General features: G+C 34.2%; 2 protein-coding genes across 7 annotated transcripts; one reads left to right on the top strand and one right to left on the bottom strand.

Moving 5' to 3' along the window:
• Nucleotides 1–185: 185 nt before the first annotated feature.
• On the top strand, nucleotides 186–2812 carry LOC107477833 (universal stress protein PHOS34). The gene is made up of 3 exons (XM_016097908.3): nucleotides 186–791; nucleotides 1827–2128; nucleotides 2523–2812. The coding sequence occupies exons 1-3, from the start codon at nucleotides 448–450 to the stop codon at nucleotides 2528–2530; spliced, it is 654 nt and encodes a 217-aa protein (XP_015953394.1). The 5' UTR covers nucleotides 186–447; the 3' UTR covers nucleotides 2531–2812.
• A 1729-nt stretch (nucleotides 2813–4541) lies between these two features.
• Nucleotides 4542–9952, bottom strand: LOC107477832 (pentatricopeptide repeat-containing protein At3g02330, mitochondrial). Of its 6 annotated transcripts, none has more exons than XM_016097902.3 (5): nucleotides 9464–9952; nucleotides 8170–8514; nucleotides 7806–7887; nucleotides 5417–7601; nucleotides 4542–4829 (listed from the first exon to the last, which is right to left on the bottom strand). In XM_016097902.3, the coding sequence occupies exons 3-4, from the start codon at nucleotides 7806–7808 to the stop codon at nucleotides 6048–6050; spliced, it is 1557 nt and encodes a 518-aa protein (XP_015953388.1). In that variant the 5' UTR covers nucleotides 7809–7887; nucleotides 8170–8514; nucleotides 9464–9952; the 3' UTR covers nucleotides 4542–4829; nucleotides 5417–6047. The 6 variants fall into 6 exon arrangements, with proteins under 6 accessions (XP_015953388.1, XP_015953389.1, XP_020993437.1 ...); XM_016097903.3 differs by having other exon boundaries at nucleotides 4542–4826; XM_021137778.2 differs by having other exon boundaries at nucleotides 5523–7601.
• Between the last annotated feature and the right edge of the window lie 4578 nt (nucleotides 9953–14530).

The raw sequence follows: 14530 nt of genomic DNA, 5'->3' as shown, positions 1-14530 counted from the left end.
TAATTATTATTTAATTATTAATTTAATTTTTTTAATATAATAATTTAAAAATATATTTTATCTTATATTTTTAAATATTAATAATTAATTAATAATAAAAAACTAATAAATTCTAATACTCTTCTAACATTTCTCTAAAATAAATACGTAGCAAGTAATAATAAAGATGTGAGTAACGTGATGGGTTGAATTGAACCATAATTAAAGGAAAAGTCATGACTTGCAAGTTGCAACTTGCAAAACGCAAAGAAAGACTTTGATACAACAAACTTGGAAAGAAAAGTAGAACATAAACACAGAAAGTAGAGAAACAAACTTCTCCAGTTACCTTGCTAACTCCGTTGTTAATTTTTATATGCTCCGTTATTTCCGCTTCCAAACTTCAACGCTTCACCGAAACAAAAAAACAAAGCACACGTTAACGTTGACTGCGTCCAACTCATCACCATGAACGTGACGAATCCACAGCCACCGGTTCCGTCGTCTCCGGTTCTGTCTCCCCTCGCTGATTCGCAGCGCAAGATTGCGATCGCTGTTGACCTAAGTGACGAGAGTGCTTATGCTGTCAAGTGGGCCGTACAGAACTACCTCCGTCCCGGTGACGCCGTCATCCTCCTGCACGTGCGCCCCACGAGCGTTCTCTATGGTGCTGACTGGGGCTCTGATGCCGGGGCTACGGCAGAGCCGGGAGAGGAGTCGCGGCGGAAGCTGGAGGAGGATTTCGTCAGCTTCACGAGCAGCAAGGTCAGTGACCTATCTCAGCCCCTTGTGGAGGCTGAAATTCCGTTCAGGTATGTTTTCTCATGGAGTTTTGTAGCATATATATCATAAACAGATTTCTTTTAAGCAGACAATTTTGATAAATAATGTAAAATAATTTATTTTAAAAATAAGGTAGAAATTTGGGTCCATTATTTCACATGAAATTAGTAATATGGAGAGTTATTAGATAAAAAATTAGTCAAATTAATTTAATTATTTAACGATTTTTAATTATTAATTTTATATAAAATTAACTGTAAATAAATTTTCATCTAAAAATAATCACTAACATAAAATATATTAAAATATAAAATATATATTAACATAATTTAAACACGTGTATAAATATGTATAATAATTAATTTAATAACTAATTTTTTTATGTATACATAATATTATTTATATAAAATATATATTAAAAATAAATTAAACAACATATATTTTTATACAAATATATTTGTAACATTTTTTGTAAAGCTCATAGAGTGAATTTGAAATGCAGTAAAAAAATATGAAATTATTTAAAAAAAAATATTAAGAATTATCAGAATTTATTGTTTTTGATAATTAATTAGCTATTAATATTTAAAAGAGCAATAATAGGGGCAACAATATTTGTGATTAGTAGCCATCAACTAGTCATCAATAATAATTTGATGGTGTGAGATTTGTGTGAGATTTCATCCAATGGCTCATCTTTTTCTGTTGGTTACATGTTGGCCAAAATGTAATAAAATTACTGGTCCATAAACTTTTTCTATTTAAAAATATGAGTTAAAGTGTATTGTTGAATTATTAAACTAAATGTATTGGGTTAATGGTTAAATGATAATAAATTTTGTCTCTGGCATTTCTCATTATTTAATTATACATTATTACATGATGGAATATACAATTTCTCCGTTAGCTATAAGATTGCCAGTAATAAGCTACAATAAAATTTATTTTTTTTATATATTTAAACTTTTTAGTTTTTGAAGGAAACTCTATTTTTTTTATTCTTTACTCTTAATTGTATTGAACATACATGCAAAAGAATTTGTTACACATACATAAAATTGCAGCATCCACATAGTGAAAGACCACGATATGAAGGAGAGGTTGTGCTTGGAAGTGGAGAGATTGAGACTGGGCGCTGTGATCATGGGGAGCCGGGGATTTGGCGCAGGCAAGAGGAGTGGTAAGGGCAGGCTTGGGAGTGTCAGCGATTATTGCGTGCAGCATTGCGTCTGTCCTGTGGTGGTTGTCAGGTATCCTCACCACAAGAATAGTAACGCCGCCCAGGATGAGACTGACGAAGTCGCAGAGTTGCTTCCTGTCCCCGAGGAGGAAGAAGAGTATCATGATGCCTCAGATCAGCATAAAGGTTTTGCCTTTAATGTGCCTTTGTTTTTCTAGATTATACTGTGATTTACTATTGTGTTTAGTAAATTAAAAATAATTTTATTTTATATCTATATTTATCTTAAATTAAATAAAATACTAAAATATAATACACACTTTACACTAAATATAATACAAAAATTTAATTTTGTATTAGTCTTCGAATCTCTATCTCTCACTCTCAATAATCCCTCTTTCAAATAGAACAATGTTTTACGTTGAAATTCGTATAAGTACCACTCTTGCATCAACCGTCAAGTAGTGTCTGGATAATTCTTGATTTTTTTTTCTTTTGATTAGGTTCTAAGAGAAATTGGTCATTGATGAATATGTTAGCTTTGCTATCTTCTAACTGCTACATATGAATGATGTATCAGGTGTTTGATGAGACTATTTGGCACAAGTGGATCACAACATTGACGGAAGAGAATATTTTCATGCCAAATACGGACAAGAACGTGCTATTTGTATTTCTTTCTTTCTTTCTCCCCGCTCTTTTTAGGACAGATCATGTTAGTGTTGAGCAGTCAAACATTGGGATGAATTTATGATGACAAATAGGGAAGAATGAGCTAGTGTTAAGAATTCAAAATATTGGAATGAATTAAACTTTGTAATTTGTGAAGTTTCACTTGTTGATTTACATGCAAAACTTTGTTTTCCTCCACATCTTCAATAATCATTGATCAGTTAATTGACTAGTGGGTTTTTGGTGATTTTTCCATAAGCTCGAGTTTTGATTCATGTTGGGAAACTATTTAAGGGCATAGAACAATTTCCTAGTAAACTTAACATAGTTAAGAAGTTGCAAACAATTGCTATTACTTGTAAAAGTTCATTGGATTTTGCAAGGTATAATTATAATTAATCTTTTGAGGGATCCCTGCTTACGAATTCTGAACCAGACTTCTGCCCTTAAGAAGCATCCTTGATTTACAAGACATCTTCAAAATCAATCTTAGAAGATCAGTTATGATGTAAGAAGTAAAACAAAGTCAAATTCTCTATGACCTCCAATAATCATGATAGTATGATATGTAAGCAGGAATCCGCAGGACGCATGAATGTGTTCAGACATAATTTAAGAGCTTATTCAAAATAAGATAAGAGTTTAAATAAGAAATAGAGAATTATAATACCTAAATATCATTTCAAATGATATGCATATTCACACGATTTCAGCTAAGGATGCAATAATAATAATAATAATAATAATAATAATATAGAATGTCCACCCGGATATTAGAAGGACTGAACCTGGTTAAGGTTAATAAAAAAAAGAACAACCTTGATTTTGGTTAACTAGAAGTTTGATTCAGGTCAATAAACCTAATTGGTTTGGTTTTATATGAAAAAAAAACTGGTTACAAAACCAATACCAAATTTGAAAAAAATAACAGATATTTCCATTCAAAAATCAATTTTATACAAGATCAATTTGAGCATGTAAATCAATTTTTGACACTTTAAAAAATCAGTTTTTTTTTTTAACCATTATAAAACCGATTTAAACCTATAAACTGAATTTTTTAGGTGAAAATTCATCCAAATTTGCACCACCGGGTCATGTTATGACCACAGTATATTAGTCCATGTCAACAAATATCAATTGAGAACGAACATATATTAGTACTCCCGACACCATATACCATAGTGTATTCTGATTTATGAGAATGCTAATTGCTAACACTAACTATATCAATTTTAACCCACAGTAACACATTATTCCTTATCATTTATTTCAAAGCATGAAATACTCTATAGAGTCAATTAAAAGAATAGTTGGGGAAAAAGAGAAACCTTGATTTGGTCGCAACATAGTAACATAAAATTTTCAAAGTACATGTATCGACACAAAGCAACACATCATCAAAGTATAACATTAGTACATAACCACGTACATCCACTATAGCCATCTTTGTAATAACATTATCAACAACATCCCTCACCATTTATATTGTATTAGATTTCAATAAATACCATCCATTGGAATATGACTAAACAAAACATGAAAAATGACTATCTAAGCTTTCAATTATGCACATAATGGTTATTATATGCTAAACCGTGTTCCTCTGTCGATATAGCCAAGTAAAATACTATCTTTGGCCATAAAAAAACAAAAGAATGGAACAAAGCAAAATGTCAAGCAAGCCAAGCCAGTTCTCTTCATTAACTCTTAAAGCACATAGTCTATGACTCTATGGCTAATTGGCTATGATGCCAAACAACAGAGACATAACTGTTTTTGTTACATGAACATGGTAGAAAGATGAGACAAAAGATAACCCAATTCTAACCTATTTTCACAAAAATAATTTAGTGGAAATCTTATGAATGTTGGGATATTATTCTGGGTATAATCGTAAATATTTGCCAAAGTATGAACCAATCGAAACCAAAACTATAATTGTCATATAATCCACTGAATATCCAAAAAGTCTGACTCGTTGAAATTTAATAGCAATTACAAAATTGAAGTAAACAAGACCAAGAGAGACAGAAGCAATATGAGGCTATCAAAATAAACGAATGTTCCAAAGGCCTAAAAGGCCTTGCCTCAACAAAAGAAAAACAAAAATCTAACACTCTAATTCCGTACCCACCAAACAACAATCTTTCAATCCAAAAAGCTTAAGCAGCCGCAGCTGCTCCCTTTTTCCTTGGTTCAGCTTCAGTACCTACTTCAACAGAAACAACATTGCATTAACGAAATGAAAAACAATCAGGCAGAAGAGACCACAAGGACTGTCATGTACTTGAGTTGCTGGGGCTCAAATCGAACAACCGAAAGCAATTACTATTGTTATATAACATAGATAGACAGATAGATAGTGTTGATAGGCTGCTTGATGGAAATTGTGAGAGTAAATATTATTAATGGAAATTGAAGTCAGAAAGTATGTTAATATCCATATTTCTTGCCCCTTGGATTTCAAAAATTTGGTTAAGTTTGGTGAAAAAGCACTACTCTATGAATTAAATATTCTTGACCAGGGCTGAATCAATCATTTACAATTGGCAACCATATTTTTCTGTTATTATAAATCAGAGAGCTGATTAATATACTCAACTTGAATAAATTAAAAAAGAAAGCATCCTTTATTTACATGACATCTCCAAAATCAATCCTAGAAAAACAGTTATGATGTAAGAAGTAAAACAAAGTCAATATCATGATATATAAGCAGGATGCATGAATATGTTTAGATAAGAGCTTATTCAAAATAAGATAAGAGTTTAAACAAAAAATAGAGAATTACAATAATACCTAAAAAATGATCTCAAATGATATGCATATCCACACAGCATCAGCTGACGATGCTAGAATAATAATAATAATATGGAATATCACTAGGCATCAACATCTCGGTCACCTTTTGTTGCATAAAATTTGTTCTGGATAAGCCCAACACAGAAATGCGTCCAGCACAGCCCAGAGGCACCCCAGCAGCTCATCCAGGGGCCCAAACAGTCAACCATAACAGTGGGAGGAGAGTCTGACCAAAGCAGAAAAGATCCCCGACGAATGGCAAAATCTCTCACACAAGGGACCGCCATAATTCTCCCGAACCATGGGAAACAATGGCCGGATCATAATCTCTACTCGTATATGAAAAAGGGGAGACCTGAGCTCCTCCATGTATGTTGAACCCCCTATAAGATTTCATCTACTACCTCGAATACATCTTGCCTCTTGTTATCAGCTAAATTTTCGAAGAACAACAGGGATAAATTGGAGTCAGTATCCAACACGTTGGATTTTTTCTGGAGATTATACTCTGCCTCAATCAACATCTGATAAATTAACAACATGAAAGTATTCAAGGTTCTCATCATAAACTGGAATCCGTAATCCATAGGAAGCAAGGAGAGTAGACCTATGCTTAAATATTGATATACTATGATATATAAGTTGGCACTTCTATAATTCCCAGATAAATCTTTTCCAACTCTGCATAGATCTCAATTGATTGTTGATGAGTTACATCATCAACTGCAAAGACATGAAGCTTCTTATCTACCTCTATCCAACTCCATCCTGCAGGTTTTCTTATTCTCCTTCTTTGCATAAGGCTTCTGACTTCAGCCACTTCGTTCCATAAACCTTTTTTCGCATAGATTTGTGCTAGTGATAAATATGGTGCTGCATTACATGGTTCCATCTTAATGAGCTGATCCGCAGCCTCCCTTCCAAGCTCTACATCTCCATGAATCTTGCAAGAATTCAAGAAGGAACTCCAGATTACAGTATTTGGATCATAAGGCATTTCTACCATTAAATCTCTTGCCCTCCTAAGATTTCCATTTCTAGCATACAGATCAATCAAGCAAGCATATTGGTCTATATCAGGAGATAATTGGTAATGTGTGCTCATTTTGTTGAAGTACTCCACCCCTTTGTGAAGAAATCCAGCGTGATTGCAAGCTGTTAAGATTGCTGTAAAGCACACATGATCAGGAATGAACTCTTTCTCCACCAATAAATGATCAAAAAGTTCCAGAGCCTCCAAACCTCTACCGCAGTGAGCATAAGCCATGATCATAGATGTCCACAACACACTATTTTTGTTAGAAGCCTGGTCCAACACAGCTCGAGCCTCACCAATGTCACCGCCCTTTGAATACATATCAATCAAAGCACTGACCACGAACACATTCTGCTCTGAACCCATCTTAACAACAACAGAGTGCACTTGTCTTCCTTGAAGAAGTATTGCAATGCCACTGCAAGCATTTAATACAGAACATAAAGTGTGATCAGTAACACCCAAATTCCTTTGCCGCATTTCCACAAATAGTTTCAGCGCGTCATCATAGTACAAGTTTTGACAATAACCAGAGATCATTGAATTATACACAATACTGTCCCTTTCAGTACTTTCATCAAACACCAAAGCAGCATCATCAACACACTCCCATTTTGCATAACAATCAACCAATGAGCACAACACAAAATTCATGGCACAAAATCCTCGTTTCACAACATGTGCATGAAGAATTGAACATTTTTCAAGGCCGCCATTTTGCCCCACACAAGAACCAATAACACTGGCAAAGGTAAAAGAATTAGGCTTAATTTGGGTACCCAACATATCCTTGAACAACAAGAATGCATCTTTTCCTTGTCCATTTATTGAGAACCCTGAAATGAGTGAAGTCCACGACACCTTATCGTGCACCTTCATGGATGTGAATACCTTCTTTGCCTCCAAAATGGAATCACATTTTGCATAGAAATCAACGAGTGCACTGCTAAGGAACAAATTATCCTCATACCCGGATTGAATGATATGAGCATGGATTTGTATACCTAGAGGCCAATTAAGGGTTTTTGCGCAAGAACTAAGTGTGGCACAAAGAACATGCTTCGTTGGTTTTGTTCCTAATGCTATTGCATTCATTGCATTTGATGACTCTGGTATGCAAGAGATTGTGAATCCATGAACACACTCCTGATCAAGGTTACGAGAATCAAACCGGTCAGTTAACCAGTCAAGTGACGGGTTTAAAGGTTCAATGATCTAACCATGGTTGAACCGTAATTGAACCAGTTTAATTAAGTATAAAATAAAATTATTTAAAATATAACCATATAAATTTCTAAATATCTAACTTAAATGTTCAATAACAATAAAATTCAAAATTTGCCTCACTACCATGTGTTATGGAAGATATGGAATGCAAGGAACATGAAGATTTTCGAAGATAAAGAGGTCTCTCCACAAGAAATTGTTAGTGCTGCATCAAGATTGAAGGAAGAAAGGGAGATATGGGTAAAAATTGATATACAATCATAGCTAACATCGATTAATAAACAGAATAGCCCACAAAATCAGCACCACAAATATTAACAAACAACAGCAGCAAACAACATCACAAAATAAAAATCATGAAGCAAAATAGAATTTTAAAATATAAAAATAAATTACATTATCAGAAACTTATTGATTAGGATAAAAGTAAATTCATGAAGCAAAATGCCAAAATCCAAGCAGAAAATAGGAGACCAGTGAAACTTACCAGGGACGAGGGAGAAGCGGCCGGAGAGGCGAGAGACGCCGGCGAAGATGCGAGCAGAGGCACTGGTGGCAGCGACCCGGAGTAGCGATGCAGGAGGATAAATGGAGAACGGCGGCGGCACAGTAGTGAACGGACTGAACGGAGTGGCGATCTGGAGAACGGATCAGTGACGCCGGCTGATTTGGAGAGCAGAGAAAGGAAAAGGGGAGAAGAGAAAGCTAGAAACTAGCAATTCTCAACTTCGCAGCAGCACTACGAAAGCACCGAATTCAATGGTCCCAGCATGTAAATGCTCTCCTAACTAAGGTTGCGAGAACCGGACCAGTCAATGAACCGGTCAAGTAACTGGTTTAATGGTTCAATGGTTCAACCGAGGTCAAACCGTGGTTGAACCGGTTTAATTAAATATAACATAAAATCATTAAAAATTCAAAGTGACATATATTGTGAGATAGGGTGCAGAACAACTAAAGCATTGTATAAATTAAACAATATCAGTTTCTCAATCTTCATGTATATATAACACACTAGCAATAGGACTTCTAAGCTTGGTCAAACAATATCATTTCCAGATATAACAACAGAAGATAGGCAACCAAAATTTGAGGCCACAAATTTTAGCATGGTGCAAGGTGGAAAAGAAATCAGTATTGTCTACAAGTTGAGCTGGAAGAAGCAATTCCACAACACAGTATGAAGCCCAGAACACAAAAAAAACCTGAACAATTAAATTAACTAAACAAAACAAAAACACAATAAAGAAGCATAAATAACCTTTATAAATTAGGTTTCCATTCCTGAATTTTCCATTTTCATAAATTAGGTAATCTTTTTGTTCTTTGCTTCTTAACTTCATTCTCTTTTCCTATGAGTAAACCATCTCCTTGTCTGAACTTCACCCAACCCTTATTTTGAAGCCATATAGTAAATCCAATGCAGAATTGTAGCCATGTTTCTCTTTTGAATCAATGACAGCAAAATAACAAGTAAAACAGATTGGATTTATACCTCAATCTCAGCAGAATTAATTCATATCAATCTCAGCAAAAATCATTCTCAGCATAATTAATAAATTAAACTTAAAAAAAATTAATTTATAACTCCATCTCAGCAGAATTAATTCAACATCAACTGACTGAATTCAAATAAAATTAAGAAAATTAATATCTCAAAACTCAGCAGAAACATCAATCATACATCATATGTATATTCAGAACAAAGCAAAGAAGAAAACAATATAATACAATTACAACAAATTGAACATTATTGAAGAGGATAAAGGGCAGGTTTTTACCTTATATGGATTGACAGCAAAGGGGAGGAAAAGACAGCATAGAGCCAGAGAGCAGAGAGACAGAGAAATTCAGATTGGGAAATTCAGTAATGTGAAACAGAGAAGCAACGACGGTGAGACACGGTGTGGAGCAGAGAAGCAGCGACGACAAGATTGGCGGGGAGTAGAGAAGGGGCCACAGCCAAAAACGGCGGGGATGGGAGAAGCAGAAAAAACGCACGGCAAGGAGGTGAGAAGCAGCGACAACTCACGGCGAGGAGCAGAGAAGCGGTGACGACCAACGGTGAAGGAGCAGAAAAGCAGTGACAGAGAGAGCTCGGACAGGGAAACGGCGACGCCAACAACAGCCCCAAACCGACCTTAGCTTCTGGCGACACGAGGAGAAGGACAGAATGAAAGAAAGGGGAGATGGTGATGGTGGCTCTGATAGGGTTTAGGAGAATCTAGGATTGGTGAGGCTGTGTTTGTGAGAGAGAGGAGACGGGGTGGTGTCATTCAGCACTGGACTTGGGTTTCTCTGGAATCAAAACGGCGCCGTTTTGATTGTTGGATCAGCGAACCGGAACTTGAAAAAACCCGGCCGGTTCGCTCGGTTCGCCGGTTAACCATTGGTTCAGCTGGTTTTAAACCGGTTTTTTACATAACAATTTTAGAAGTCAACCGGACCGGTCAAATGACTGATTTCCGGTTAATTCGGTCGAATCGATCGGTCTGATCCGGTTTTTAGAACCTTTGTTTCTAACAAAACATGTTTTTTAAGTTTTTTAATAACGGTTAAATAGTCTTTTTTTAATTTTAATTACAAATTCATTTTATATAATTTATTTAATTATAAAAACTATTTTTTATTTTATAAATTATTATTTTATTATTTATCTATTATATTTATTAACAATAAAAAACAAAAACAATAACGAATTAGATCTTCGATTGATCGTAATAACTTTTTAGCAATCTTAATCGATTAAAAGTTTATCTTTGATCCGTTACATCCCTCAAGCATTGTGAAATCGTGTTTCAGAGAGAATCAATCGATTGGATTAACAAAATAATTGATTGAATTTCAGATTTCCCATAACTCAATCGATTGGATTGGACTTCAGGTTATCACAAAACAATCGATTGAAAGTTGCAAGGCAGTATGGTTTTTGCAAAAATCAATCGATTAGTCATATTACCCAATCGATTGAACGATGACTAGAATGTGGGTTTTTTTTATAATTCGAAATCGATTATTTATATTACCCAATCGATTGAAAGTTTCAAAGCAACTTGAGGTCTCACAATTCAATCGACTGATTGTGTTACCCAATCGATTGAAGTTTGTACATGACCAATGGTATATTCCAATTCAATCGATTGGTATGAGAATTCAATCGATTGGAATGTGATGTAAATAAGTTTTTTCTGCATTCAATTGATTGGTAAGATAATCTAATCGATTGAATTTTGAAATGCGCTATATATTAAACCTGGTAACCATGCGTATTCAGACTCTCTCCCCATTTTAAAACATAATAACACCATTTATGTATCTCTCTTCTCTTTCTAAATTCAGAAAGCTTCTCTCTTCTTCTTCTTCTCCAATCTCACCAACATCCACTCCAAACTACATACATATTATTAATCCTCATCTAAATCCTTACAAAACCCACCGAACCAATATTCCCAAAATGGCCAAAACTAAGAACGTCAAAAGAGCTAGGGTTTAGGGTGAAAGTTCTGCATCCGCCAAACTAGTTGCTTCATCCAATTACATGGCAAGGTGGCTGCCGTCTCCGGGGGCATTAAACAACTATGTGGAGAAGTTCGAGTCAAGGGCAATTGTTCCTCCCAGGTACATAACAGCCGAGTTCATTCATGATAGACACTATAATTTGGTTTGGAATGCTTTGCAAACACATCACTTGACTGATTTTGTACAAACTAAGGATGATTATTATCCGCACTTGGTTAGGGCTGTTTATAGTACTTTAAATTATGTTGTTCCTGAAACTGATGAAGAGGGTGAAGAAGTAATGCCGCTGATTAAGTTTGATTTAGGGTCACGGCATTATAGAGTTACTTTGGAACAATTAGCTGAACAATGAAATTGAGTTTATCATGGGAAAAAATTTACTGGAGGTATTGCAGCAGATGAGGAATGGGGTAAATATAATAGATTGGTTGGTTTGCAGAGTCTGCAGTATGAGAACCCACATATGGATGCTAGAGGTAATATAAGTTGTAGTGTTTTGGGTAATGAGCAGTGTATATTGATGTATTTATTTTCATACATGTTGATTCCAAGAAAACATAATCATGGAATCTTGTTAACGAAGATATTCTAGTGATTTGGGCTATGGTGACTGGAAAGGAGATAAACTGGCCTTATTTTATGGTTCATCATATGCTTGAAATGAAGAAAGGAAAATTAAGTGTTGGTTTAGGATATGCTTGCCAATGGACCAAGATTTTCAAATGGCTTGGAATTGACTTGAGTGAAGAGAAAAGTATCGTCTTGAGTAATGTAGCCAAGATTGATGACAGCACTCTAAGACAGATGGAAAGAGATCTGGATGCCCAAGAACCTCAGATCCAAGGACAACCACAAGACCCTGAGGTGCAAGCATAATCCCAGGAACCCCCATCACCACTGCCTCCTTCGCCAACAATGCGAGATTTGATGGATGAATTGCAAAGCATAAGATTATATATGGAGGGACAATTTGCTGATATGAGGCAGCATCAAGACAGGCAAACTGAAACTATCAATCATCAAGGAGAAGCAATTGATCTTCTATACACTAATCTAGGCATCACAAACCCAAGGGAAATCATCCCAAGGCCTGGACCATGAAGAAAATGTGTCAAAGAATGAAGAAAATCTGTTTCAGAGTCTTGAAATTGTTTCAGTTGTTCTTGAAATCAATTGATATGCATTCAATCGATTGAATTAGGAAACTAATCGATTGAAGAATGCTTGCAATAAGGAGTTTGTATGCATTCAATTGATTATTTTGTTAGTGCAATCGATTGAATTATCCTCAATTACTGATTCAATCGATTGTTTTGTTAGTGCAATCGATTGAAGTATCCACAATTACTGATTCAATCGATTGTTTTGTTAATGAAATCGATTGAAGTATCCTCAATTATTGTTTCAATCGACTGGTAAGTGCTTGAACACGTATAGTGCTATTCAACTAGTTTGTTCCTTTTTTATTTAATTATTAGTGATCCATCTAATCTTATTATTATTATTATTTAAGTATTTATCTACTTAAAAATAATTATAGATAAGATATAATCATATGGATTAATAAAATTTACTTTGTTAAATTGTAAAATAAAAATTAATATAAAATTCAATTTGTATTTGATTTTAACCAAAAGATAAGATAACATAAAATTTTTTAGAATTATTCACATAATTTAAAAATATTAAAAAAGATAGAATTAAAATTTGATGATCTTTATTGGGTGTATATATATGTGCTCACTCCGACTAGTTTTTTATACTTAGATAAATTATTTTAAGTATTTGCCTTTTAACCATATTTACTCATACAATATTCTACAGTTGATAATAATCATGGATATTCGTCCTAACAAAGATTTAGTCCCCAATGATGCATGTAATACACAGAATATGTCACTGGCTACAGACTTGATCTTATCACACTTGATTTTGGTGATCAAATTGAAACTACAATTCCTAATGTTAAGGTAAGACGTAATGGGTTTTTAATTTTTAGTAGAATATATTATGAGTAATTTAATCTTTTATGTTTTCTTTCTACAGGATGACCTAGTTATCAATGACGATGTTATTCAAAACAAGGATATAAATAAAAGTGAAGAATTATCTAGTAAAGAAGAAGAGGTCCTCCTTAGCATGTAGGTAATTTAATTTGGCAAATAGTAATGCAATTTATATTATGTAATACATTTTATATATTATAACTATTTTTTTGCTATTAGTTGTGATTAGAGAAATCTTTGTCTGATTCCATTGACAATCTCATCAGAACAACCATCACTCTTTTTGTATTTTTACATTTATATGAAATTATTTTATTTAAATGTTTGTAGTCAATGAGAGTTGTAAACATGGTTCGAGACGAAAAAATTGATAAAATCCTTGAATTTGTAAGCCACATTGAGACAATGATATCACAATTGAGTCTGAACAATGATTTCGAGACTCCGACCAAACTTTCTTCACTAAAGACATGTCCATTCTCAAATAGATTGAAGGCTAAGAGTTCGGATATTGATATTCATACTGCTATATCAGACGTGAGGATGATCTTATTGAACTAGACAAGAGAACTTTCACTCACGATGATGCGTTCAACATCAAAATCAATATGGACAAACCGATATCCCCAACTATAAGAGCTGCAACGAAAAAGAAAAATATATCAAAGGTATATGCATGTATAGTAAAATTCATGCATCATATTTTTTACAAGTATATTCCTAACATGACAATAAGTGTTTACTGACCTATTATTTTTCTTAGGGTAAGACTATTATAGGGACACAGAAAAAATTACCGTTCACTCCCCTAGGCGGAGTTAGAAAGCCAAAGATTGAGCCCAAATCATTCAATAAATCCAAGGTGTCTTATGCACTAAGTCAACCTACAAAAGACTATAGAAGACCTATTTATTTCTTTTCCATCACCAACGTAATTACTTCTTAGCCACCAATCTTTAATTATCTAATTTGTTATGAGTAGTGCTAATTAACCATCTAGTCTACAATGAGTATTACTAATACTCTTGTGTTAAACCTTGTAGTCAATGAAGTATAAATTTATGCCAACTCCAACCATACGTCTTTTGGAAGATCAGATAAAGGCTTGTGCATATGCATTTTCAACCTCGCTAGATCCATCGTAAGTTATTTTGATATTATCCGTCTTGTCGATCAATGAGGACCCATCTTATGTGTTTTAGTTTTTAATTAATACAGTGAAGAACTTGTGGTAACAAACACAATCAGAGCTACTAGACCAGACTTTGATCATTTTCTACATGACAAACCCATTACAGAGAAGGTACACAAATCATCTATTTA

The sequence above is a fragment of the Arachis duranensis genome, chromosome 3 (assembly GCF_000817695.3).
Source record: "Arachis duranensis cultivar V14167 chromosome 3, aradu.V14167.gnm2.J7QH, whole genome shotgun sequence".
In the NCBI taxonomy this organism is placed as follows: Eukaryota; Viridiplantae; Streptophyta; class Magnoliopsida; order Fabales; family Fabaceae; genus Arachis; species Arachis duranensis.
The sequence above is the reverse complement of the archived record's forward strand: the minus strand, read 5'-3'. Positions and strand labels throughout refer to the sequence as shown.

Excerpts from the sequence above, each read along its gene's own strand:
- LOC107477833 (XM_016097908.3), top strand. The coding sequence starts at position 448 with ATGAACGTGACGAATCCACAGCCACCGGTTCCGTCGTCTCCGGTTCTG. Across the intron at positions 792-1,826 it reads GAGGCTGAAATTCCGTTCAG|CATCCACATAGTGAAAGACC; the intron begins GTATGTTTTCTC and ends ATAAAATTGCAG.